Below are 10,709 nucleotides of genomic sequence, written 5' to 3'. Positions count from 1 at the left end.
CTGTGGCCAGGGCTCTGCTCTCCCTTCCATAGGGTCAAACACTGCCGTGCCCCCATGGGTGTCTTGACCTGCATGAAGTACCTGATGTTCATCTTCAATGTGCTGGTGTTTGTGAGTCCATCTGGGCCCTGTGGGGTGATGGGTGGAGGGAGCCTTGTGCCTGGGGGACAATAACTCCAGCTGGCTCAGGGGTGGGTGACACCAGTCCCAGGGAGGGAACCAAGGATTGAAGTATCCCCCATCCAGATGGGGTGACATTTCCGTCTGGCTCGGGGTGGGTGACACCTGTTCCCAGGGAGTGGACCAAGCCTTGGACATCTCCTGGGCCCAGGATCATCTCCTGACCTCGCCCTGCAGGCTGGGGGGACATGCCTGGCAGGCATGGGAGTCTGGGTGGCCGTGGACCCAGCTGGTTTCCAGGACATCGTGGCCGCCAGGGCTGTGCTGAACGCAGGCGCGTGGCTGCTGCTGGCTGTGGGCATCGCCCTGTCCCTGCTGGGCTTTCTGGGCTGCTGCGGGGCCCTGCGCCGGAGCCGCCCTCTCCTACTGCTGGTGAGGGAGGAAAGATGGGTGGGAAGGGGCTGCAGGATGTGGGCAGGGGGCACTGGGGGCAGGAGTCATGGGCTGGAGGGTGATGGGGGATGCAGGTGTTCCTGGAGGAGCCAGGAGCTGGTGTTCCTCATCCTCAATATGTCCTGCCATCCACTCCCCATCTTGTGAGTTTCAGTTTAGAGCCCAGAGGATTTATACGGCCACCAAGTAGGGTCAATCCTCTCTGAAGCCATTGGCTTGTCCACATGGCATTTCCAAGATGACCCCACTGCTGGTGAGGAGCAGAAATACCTATTTGAGCACCAAGACCCCCATTTCTTCAGCATCCAAAGTCCCTTGCAGACAGTGCTTGTTTTTAACCCCTGCCTTGCAGCCACAGTGGTCAGAGATGTGGCATCTGTCCCTAGGAGCTGTACACATATTCCTGGTCTCAGGGACACGGCTCAGGCAGGGCTGGTGCAGAGGAGGGCAGGGATAATGTGAGCAAGCTGCCTGTGGGATCAGGCTGGTCTCTGACTCCTTCACCTGCTGCCTTCCAGTTCTTCATCCTCGTCAGCCTTGTCTTCCTCACGCAGCTCATCGGGGCTGTTCTCTTCCTGGTGCACTGGAAACAGGTACTGGCACCATCCCCACTGACACCAGTCTGCTTCTGTCACACCATGGCCATGGCTCAGAGTCCACCAGGCAACTGGGGCTGGTGTAGTGACATCCCCTCACCTTTGTCATCAGCACCACAACACAAACCATAAAGCAGGTGGGAGGGGATCCACTGGGTGCCCAATCCCCTCAAAAGGAGCTGGTGCTGAGCAGAGTGGGAGAGGAACAGTCCTAGCTCTGGCACCAATACCACAGGTCCAGCCTGAGCACTTCCTGTCCGAGCTGCAGAGGAACTATGGTGGGGACGAGGGTGCTGAAGTCTTCTCCACAGCCTGGAACACCCTCATGGTCACGGTGAGCAGCTGGGAGGCTCCCGGGGAACACACAGGATCCACCAAAGGTGACCACGGTGATGATGTTTCCCTTCTGTTCCAGTTCTCGTGTTGTGGTGTTTTAGGACCCGAAGACTTCGGGAATGGCTCCCGCTTCCAGGAGCTGCACCCAGGGATGCCATGGCCACGGGCTTGCTGTGCCCGGGATGGGCTTCTGCAGGCAGGAGAGCTCCTGGGCTGGGAGCAGTGCCAGGATAGAAGCCCTGGCTACATCCATGAGCAGGTATGGTACAACTCCGCTGTGTCTGTGTCCCTGTCCCAGCCTCAGCCCTTTCCAGGCTCATGGAGCAAAGGATAAGGGACAGAAGTCTGGGACATTGCCTGGCTGTGGTTCCACAGCCCAAGTGGCTCCCAAAGTCTTCTGCTCATCCTGCCTACAGGGGACTCCCCACATCTCTCTGCAACCCAGTTCTGCTCTGGGCTCCCTGTGGCCATGGGGAACATGACAGAGCCTCCCTTCTCTCTCTGCCCCAGGGCTGCTTCTCTTCCTTCGGCAGGACCCTGCAGAGGTACATCTCCCTCCCTGGGACCTGCAGCTTAGCTGTGCTGGGCATTGAGGTAATGAGGGGGCCCGGGGACAGGGCAGGCAGAGTGTCCACTCTGTGGCAGGGGGGTTGCTCAGTGGGCAAGGAGAGCACAAAGGGGCTCAGGTTTGTCTCGGGGTACAGAGCCTGCTCTCTGCTGCAGATGGGGCAGGTGAAGGAACAAGGGAGGGTTTGTTTTACTCTGCCTGGGCCTCCTCACTCTGGTGTCCCTGTGCAGCACCAGGACAGCTGACCCCTGCCCTTTGAGGAGCACAGTGATGGCCCCAGGCCAGGGATCTTCCAGCCCCTCTCTGCTTCCAACCACAGGCAAGCCCAGTCTGGCCTGGCCCTGCCATGCTGATCCTCTCCCACTTCCATTATTCCAGATCTTTGCCATGTTCTTCGCCTTCTGCCTTTACTACAACTTCGACTGAGTGGGACAAGGACATACCTGGGGCTTTGGGAGCAGCTGAGGACACAGCCTTTCCTCACCCAGCAGAGATCAGCTCATCACTGAGCTTCATTGTTTCCCAGGCATTGGGAACCTTGCTGAGTCCTGTCTCTGCTCCAGAGATGACTCTCTTGCTCCAGCCTGACTTGCTTTTCTGGGAGCAGGGACAGGACATGGGTTAAATTCCCAGCAGGGAACCTGCAGAGCAAGAGGCTGAGCCCCTGACTTGCTCCTACTGTGATCTGCTGCCAGCCCTCATCTTTGGATCTGTGGAAGCACCAAGAATTGCCCTTCTTAGCTCAATCCTCTCACACTCTTCACCCTGCACATCACATCATTGACATCCTGCTCTTCCACATCCATCCTCCCAGATCTCTAGGAATCCTTTGGGCTCTTCCTCACCTGCCATGAACTGGTTCTTGTCATTGGCCACCTCCTGGAGTCATGACAAAGCCAAGACACTATCCAGGTTATCCTAAATGGTCCAACTGGAACTTAACAGACTGCTCTGGAGAGCCAGAGTTGTAAGACTTGAGTTTAATGACTCAGCCCTTGAGGTTACATGGAAAACTAAGCCTTTCCTGGGAAAGGATTCCCACCAGCTAGTTCTGACCTGTCTGCTACTCAGCTCCTGCTCTCACTTGGTTGTGAAAATAGAAACTAAACTACTTGGTGCTGTTCCCATGTCTCTGAAAGTTGGAAATTGGAAGCTGAAGCAGTGGTTCCAGTTTTCCTTTTGTCATGGTTTGACACTGGCCAAATGCCAGGCACGAAAGTCATTTGCTTATCCTCTCCTGCTACAGTTGGGCAGAGGAGAGGGGAAAAAACAAACGGGTCATGAGTTGAGATAAGGATTGGGAGGAAAAAAAACACTAAGGGAAAACAAATTCAAAATTAAAGGCATAGAGTAAATTTATTATCAACAGAGTAAGAAGAATGAGAAATAAGCCTTTAAAATACCTTTTTTCTACCCCAGCCCCTCCCTCTTTCCCACCAACAGTGCAGGGAGACAGGGTATGGGGGGTTTGATCAGTTTAGCACTCAAGATCTTCTTCTGTTTGCTCAGGGAGTGAAGTCTTTTCTCTCCTATGCCATGAGGTCCCTCCCATGAGCTAACATCTGTGTAATCTGTGGTGTGGGTCACTCATCCATGGGTGGTCCTTTAAGGATAGGCTGCTCTAGTTTGGAAGCAAGGACCCTTCTCTCTAACTGGAAGCAGGGGCCGTCTCTCTCTATTCGGGTCTCCCACTGGATCACAGCTTTCTCTGGCATCCACCTGCTCCAGCATGAGCCCTTTTGTCACAGGCTGTAAGTGAATTTCTGCATCCCTGTGACCTTCATGCATTACACGGGAACAGTTTGATTCACCATGGTCCTCACCCTGGCTTGCAGAGGAATCGTGGCTCCCACGCTTGGAGCACCTCCTCCCGCACTGACTTTGGTGCTGCCATGTTGTTTTCTCTCACATGTTCTCACTTTCTCCTCTTCTCTGACTAGACGAAAAACTGCTGGTTTCTTAGTGGTGCAAGATCCTGCAGTGCTGAGAAGTTGATCTTGTCTAGGTTCCATGACAGGGAATCACTTACCCTGTAGCTGTTGCTGGCCAGGTGGCCCTGCTGCCATTGCATGGACAGTGGCCACTGCGGCACTGGCGCCATTTAACGCCTCTCTTCACGTGGGGCACCGGGAAGGGGAAGACACTGCCCCTGCCCACAGCAGCAGGGCACTGCCTGCCCACTCCTGGGGAAAATGCCCCTGCATTGTTTTGATTTTCTTCTTAAATATGTCAAAACAGAGTTGTTACCAATCTAACAGGGCTGGCAGCATGTCCATCTTCACAGCCATCAGAGATTGGCTCTGTCAGACATGGTGGAAGCTTCTAGCAGCTTCGCATAGAAGCTACTCCCGTGGCCCTGGCCCTCTCCCACTACCAAAATCCAGGCTGTGCCACATCGACACACTTTTTCTTTCAAATATTCCAAAACTTCCATTCAACAAAATGGAAAAATAGATATAAATTAAAGCTTTATATTTTATTAATATAATGGAACACTTCACAAAAAAAATAACACCAAGGAAACAGAAACCCAAAGCTGGTGCAGCCATTTAAAGGCAGACTTTGCTTGTACCTGTGTGAGGGGAAGGGGACAGTGACAGCCCAAAGAAAACAAAACCCCCTCAGGAATCTGAGCGGGATTTCTTTTCTGCCCTGCTGATGTTAACCCCTTTTCTTTTCTGCACAGTCGATTCACTGCTGGTGCTTGTTTCACTTTGGATGATTTTCTCTTCCAAAGGCTTGGAAGCCTGTGATGACCCAAGAAATAAAAGAGCTGTGAATAATTAATTTTACAGCCACTGGAATGCCCTGTGCTCCACCAAGGCCAGAGCCTACCGTACTCTGGCTCTTAGGCAGTGAGCCTTTGTTATTCTGTTCTTGATGCTTCGATTTTTAGGAAGGGGGATGACAGGAGAGCAAGGTAATGACTGGGCAGAGCAGAACACACATAGATGAGCCGGGTCGCTCCAGGGCTCTGTGTGTTGTTGCAGGGATGGAACACTTCATATTCTGTGCCCTCTGATAATCACATTTAACTTGGAAATGCATTCACAGCTGCAGTAGAGAGCACGGCTCCCGCAGGGAAGATAGCCCTGTCCCAGAAAGGGTGTTATCCAAATCAGGTGCAGGGAGGGAAGGCACCTGGGAAGGGAGAAGGCCCAAAGGTAACTGATTTTTGGGAAGAAGTTTTCATCTGCTAAAGTGTGATTTCATTTTTATGAGACTCATTGGTGAGGTGACAGAGAGCAAAAGGAGGTAGGAAGAGAGGAAGGATGATGAGAAGAAGGCTGAACTCCACTAGGGGATAGGGAGACCAGACATTGAATGGATGAGCAGGTGGAGAACAGGCACAGGTGGGCATCAGGCACAGGAAGACAAGGAACAGTGCTGAGAGAGGACAGGGTTGCAGGATGCCTAAGGGTTTATCCATCTGTTCCTCCTCCTCGAGCAGCATGGCAGTTATTAGTGAATAAACACATTTAATTGGAAGGAGAGAATGTAATGAGCTAAAAAAAAAAAGAAATTAAATAGATCCAAAACACAGAGCAGAAGAGGAGGAAGGAAACAACAAAGCAACTGTGAAAGGAAAACTGAGACAAAAGGACTGTAGACCAAGAGGCAGCTACACCAAACGAGCAGAGCGTGGTCCTTACCCTCAGCTGCCCTGCGTATTTCTCGGTCCACTCCCTGGCATTGAGCAGGAACAGCTGCTTGTTGTACTTGTACTCTGAGGACTAAATGGGAAGAGCAACACAAAGACAGAGATTTGATGGAATACATGTCACAGAGAAGCTGGGACCAAGTCTGGCTTTAGGACTCCTAAACCAGACTAAAACCACAAGCATGAGTGTAAAATTCATTTAGTTTGTTTGAAAAACTCGTGCTGCCATTCACGCTGAAGATAATGGCTTGAAGACAAGACCTTGACCATTTCTTCTGGCCTCAGCTGCCTCAGGGAAGCCCAGGGATGCCCCAGATGATCCAGGTCAGGCTGTGCTCCTAGTGTGTCAATCCAGAGTGAGTGAAGTGGAAGTTGAGCCTAAATCCAACCCTTCACTCCCTCCCCACCTGTGCCCATGGCCAGGAGAGAGGAAGATGAGCTCACGTACGATATCGGCCATGAGAGGGTCGTCAGGGTTGGGCTCTGCCATCAGCAGCTGGATGGAAGTCAGCAGGGTGGAGATGTTCAGAGAAGGCCTCCATGCACCCTGTAAGAAAACAGGATGAGAGCAGCAGCTCAGAGAGAGAAACCAGCACATGGCAGCCCAGAGACACCTCAGAACCTACAGCACTTCAACCCAGCCTGCCCACAGCTGCCTTGGGACTTCCAGCACCTAATGCCCCATGGAACACACCAGATCCAGTTTCAATACGAGGCTCCAAGGAAGCCCAGCTGACAACCAGGGCAGTGGTCATGGCTCCAAGGCTGCCAGAGCTCAAGGAGCATTTGGACAAAGCTCCCAGTCACACAGTGGGACTTTGGGCTTGTCCTGTGCAAATCCAGCTCTTGGCCCTGGATAATCCTTGTGTGCCCCTTCCAACTCAGGAGATTCCATGATTCTATAGACTGTACCCTGCACATCTCTGCTGTGTTGGGGCAACTCATTTACACACCTAATACCTTTTGACTACAATCTTTAAAGCCTTGGAAACTTATATGGAACAAAAACCACCATGTTCTGGCTTCTAACAAAGGAGATGCCACTCAAAACTTCATTCCCTGCTCCCTGTAAATAAATCAGGAGCAAATAGACATTCAATCAGGCTTTTACAAGAAGCAGATAAGGAGTTCATTATCCTGCCCAGGCTCACTTACCCACACCCAAGCACTGTCTTACCTTTGGGGGTAACTTTAGAACATCCAGGCAAATCCTTCCAGCAGAGTCAATGTTGGGATGGTAGATGGGGGTCAGGAAGCGAATCTTTGGCGGCTCAAATGGGTACCTGAAGGGATAAGCATTAAGAAACAAAAGTTATTGTTATATCTACAGGCCCAGTTGTTTTGCCACACAAGCAATGCCATCATTTTCTCCTCCCAGCCTACATGACACCCTTCCCCACAAATCTTCAGAGGTGGTGCTCTGCCTTTGCTGCTTCCAACAGTGTCCAACTAACACTTCACTGGATAGCCTTCTACAAGGGAACAACATAGGAAACTTTGTACTGATGAACAAGCTCTTTCCAGAAAGCTCTGAGAGAGTATGATGAGGCAAAAATCTTACCATTGCACTTTAAGTTTTTAATCACACATCTTTAATGTTCAACGCAAAATAAGTGTATCAGCTACTAGAAAAATTGCATTCCTTAAAAAGGGGGTCTCAATTCCTTGTTGAGAGGATAAAGGAAAGACTCACATGTTAGCACTTACAGAAAAAACCTTACACCAGTTTACTCATATTTAAAGCAGGACTGCACCAACTACTTAATCAGAGAATCAGCTTGGTTTGGGTTGGAAGGGGCCTTAAAGCACATTTCGCTCCACCCCCTTCCACTCTCCCAGGCTGCTCCAAGCCCCATCCAACCTGGCCTTAGAAACTTCCAGGGATGGGGTAGCCACAGCTTCTCTGGGCAACCTGTGCCAGGGCCTCTCTCACAGAATTACTTTTTAATTAATCTAGCTAGATCCTATTGCCCACTTACCTTTCAGGAACTATGATTTCCAGGTTGAATATTCCTTTCTCATATGGTGTGTCCACTCCTCCTAAAATTTCTTTAGGAGCAAGATGAAAATGCAAGAATTACATATAAAATCAGAATTACACAATGGTTTGGGTTGGAAGGGATATTTAAGGTCATCTTGTTGTCCAGCAGTCCCCATGTACCTCCCACAGTTACAGAGCTGCTCAGGTGACAGAATCATAGAATGTTAAGGGTTGGGAAGGATCTTAAAGACCACCCAGTTCCAGGAACCCCTTCCATTGTCCCAGGTTGCTCCAAGCCTCCTCTAACCTGGCCACTCCCAGGCATGGGGCAGCTACAGCCTCTCTGGGCAACCTATGCCAGGGCCTCACTATCCTCACAGGGGAGAATCCAGGAATAAAAAATATCGTCTTATGCAAGACCAGTACCACTCCCCAACAATCAAAACTAAGGACAATCTATGTTTAAAGGAAACTAAAATCTAACACTTCCACATAGCCTATAAAGCCCAAAGCACGCAGACCTAGCAGTAAACTGCAACCCAGCCCTGCCTTTGGGAACCCCCAAGGTACGTACGTGCCCGCAGGTCATCGAGATGCCCGTTCTGCCAGCAGGTGATGCCTGGAGGTGGCTCTGTGGCCAGGAGCGAGAGTTCCCTTGTCAGCCGTGATGCTCTCTGCATGGTGGTAGAGCTCCAAGATCGAATTCTATTCCTGACAAACCTGCATTTTCAAAATCAGCACTTTAAATTGAGAATTTGTTTTGGCTGAGGACTTGCATTTTGAGCTGTTATCTTGATGTGATACCAGAGTCACAGAGAGGCTGAGCCAGTTCCTGGAGCTGCTCTTGCACCCAGCTGGAGGAGGAGCATGAAACCCTTTATAATCCATCCCATCCCCTCAGCCTCCAGATGACTCTAATAAACCCTGGGGTTTAACAAACTCTAAGGAACTAGGAGGCCATGACCAGGTTCCAAACCCTTTATGAGACTGTAGCATCTGCCCTAGGACTACCTGTATCCCTTCATGATTAAGGTACCCACTGCCCTGCTGGGGCCACTCATCAGTCCCCCTTCCTACCCAAGGCCCCATCTCCCCTTTCCCGTGCAGAGGAAAACCCAAAAGCTGCTTCAGGGATGGGCCACTCCCTGCCACAGCAATGCCCCTGATACTCCCAAAGCAGGGGTCTGCTCTGCCCCCCCAGTCCCCATGGACAGGGATATGGGGACACCCACCAGTCCACCCCAAGAGGAACCTGGCTCGGTAACCCACCACAGCCCTAACCACTCACCCTGAGGATGGCGCATAACCCTCTAGGCCTAACTGCTCCCTCCAGGGATTATCTTTCCCTCAGGCACCCTTAACACCACACCGACTCCCCGGCCCGAGCACCCCTCAGTTTCACTGCACCCTTAGCCTGACTATCCCCACTGAAGAAGCGTTTAACCCCACTCCCTCAGCCTAATTATTTACCCTTCCGTCTAATTACCCCCGCACACGGACAAGAGCTACGCCCCCCTTCGCACTCCCCAGGGATGGAAACGGCCACCCATAAGCCTCACCCCTCCAAGAGCCCTCATACAATCCCTTCGGAACGGCCTCCACCCTCTCCGCTTACTAATCACCTCCTCACTCTAATTACCGCTCCCCCGCAATGACCAAACCCCAGTCTCCCGCCGCCCAGCCCCGTGAGGCGGCGCGCGGCGGGGGCCAAACTTCCGCTATCGCCCGGCAACGGGCGGGCAGCCCCGCCCCCAGCCCGCCGCTCGGGCGCTGATTGAGCGGACCTGGCGCTCAGCCCCGCCCCCTCAGTTGAATTGGGGCCCTGCCATTGGGTGAGCGCTGCGGGCGGGAACCCAAGCCCTGCCCCTCCTCAAAACGAGCGCGGGGGACGCGGCCTGAGGTTGTGGTGGGGAGGTGGGAGCGGGGCTGGAGCTCTTTCTGGGATCCCTGGCTCTAGGACGCGCCAGCCCTGAGACCCTCCCACCCTGAACGGCGTTAAACCTCCGCGGACCGCGGGCAGGGCCCCGCTGGGAACGGTCCTTACATAACCCACCCCTCGTGGCCGGCCGTTGTGTAACCGGCCCCGTGGGGGGAGGAACCAGCGCCACGCCCGCCGCCGCCACACGCCGTGGGGAAGGAGGTAAAGGCGGGCTGAGGGAGGCCCCCAGGGAGGAGTTGGGAGGCCAGGCTGGCCCGTTAGCCCCCAGCTGCTGCGGGGCTGGCGTAGGGGCCGCCCTCTCCCGTTCGCTCCTCGCCTCTTCCCCGCCCGTCTGAGGGGCCCGGGCAGGGGGTCCCAGAGCCTCAGCCCGTCTCCCCCACCTTCCTTCCACCCCGTCGTCCATGGGGCGGTAGAGACTCTCGGGGGTGGTTCTCGACCCGCTGCAGAAGAAGCCTCAGTCAAGCCCCTACACTTGGATGAGTTTGGGACTTCCTTCTCTGACTCAATATGCCATTTTCTTGCATCAAAGCTGTATCCAGTACCGTATTTATTACCTAAAGTAATCAACCAGGGGAAAGAACCTAGAGGCTGGAATTAACTGTTGCCTCAGGTCGGGCTTAGTGTGGAGAATGGGATCATGGAACCAGATTTATACAAAAGAATCATCCTTAGATCCCAATTAAAAATTGTTCTCAAGCCTTTCAAATCAGGATAACATTAAACAACTTATTCCACTTCCCAAGCCCCGACTGTGGTTTCAGAGAGTAAGTGTGAGGCTGCTCTCTCCAAGTGTCTGACACCTGTGTCAGATGTCTGACACCTATCTGTTTCACTATTGCTTCTGAAGCAGCCAGGATATAGTCAAGGAGCATTTGACAATGGAGAGTGCCTCACAGAAGAAATTAAATTGTTAAAAACTTCTCTTCCCAGTTCCTAGGCCTTGGTCTGTTCCTGCTCCATCTGGCTCTTCCAGCTCTTAAAGGCCCACTCTGTGGAAACACAGAGTAGCTGCCTGCAATCCTTCTCCTTCTCTCTTGGGAGTTAAATCAAAAGCT

General features: G+C 52.5%; 2 protein-coding genes across 11 annotated transcripts; one reads left to right on the top strand and one right to left on the bottom strand.

Annotated features, from left to right (window-relative positions):
* Positions 1 to 54: 54 nt before the first annotated feature.
* Positions 55 to 2,499, top strand: LOC134561575 (tetraspanin-18-like). The gene is made up of 7 exons (XM_063418708.1): positions 55 to 111; positions 358 to 552; positions 1,092 to 1,166; positions 1,405 to 1,503; positions 1,585 to 1,764; positions 2,016 to 2,099; positions 2,452 to 2,499. Exons 1-7 carry the CDS (start codon positions 55 to 57, stop codon positions 2,497 to 2,499), a joined length of 738 nt encoding a protein of 245 aa, XP_063274778.1.
* A 2,031-nt stretch (positions 2,500 to 4,530) lies between these two features.
* On the bottom strand, positions 4,531 to 9,481 carry UBE2T (ubiquitin conjugating enzyme E2 T). 10 transcript variants are annotated; one of them, XM_063418298.1, is made up of 8 exons: positions 9,338 to 9,443; positions 8,520 to 8,569; positions 8,290 to 8,435; positions 7,714 to 7,783; positions 6,912 to 7,017; positions 6,183 to 6,281; positions 5,727 to 5,807; positions 4,531 to 4,820 (listed from the first exon to the last, which is right to left on the bottom strand). In XM_063418298.1, the coding sequence occupies exons 3-8, from the start codon at positions 8,393 to 8,395 to the stop codon at positions 4,695 to 4,697; spliced, it is 588 nt and encodes a 195-aa protein (XP_063274368.1). In that variant the 5' UTR covers positions 8,396 to 8,435; positions 8,520 to 8,569; positions 9,338 to 9,443; the 3' UTR covers positions 4,531 to 4,694. The 10 variants fall into 10 exon arrangements, with proteins under 10 accessions (XP_063274368.1, XP_063274373.1, XP_063274372.1 ...); XM_063418303.1 differs by having other exon boundaries at positions 9,355 to 9,429; XM_063418302.1 differs by having other exon boundaries at positions 9,346 to 9,420.
* Between the last annotated feature and the right edge of the window lie 1,228 nt (positions 9,482 to 10,709).

Source organism: Prinia subflava, chromosome 23, assembly GCF_021018805.1.
Source record: "Prinia subflava isolate CZ2003 ecotype Zambia chromosome 23, Cam_Psub_1.2, whole genome shotgun sequence".
NCBI classification, from domain to species: Eukaryota; Metazoa; Chordata; class Aves; order Passeriformes; family Cisticolidae; genus Prinia; species Prinia subflava.
Note: the sequence above shows the minus strand (reverse complement) of the source record. Positions and strands in the feature narration are given on the sequence as shown.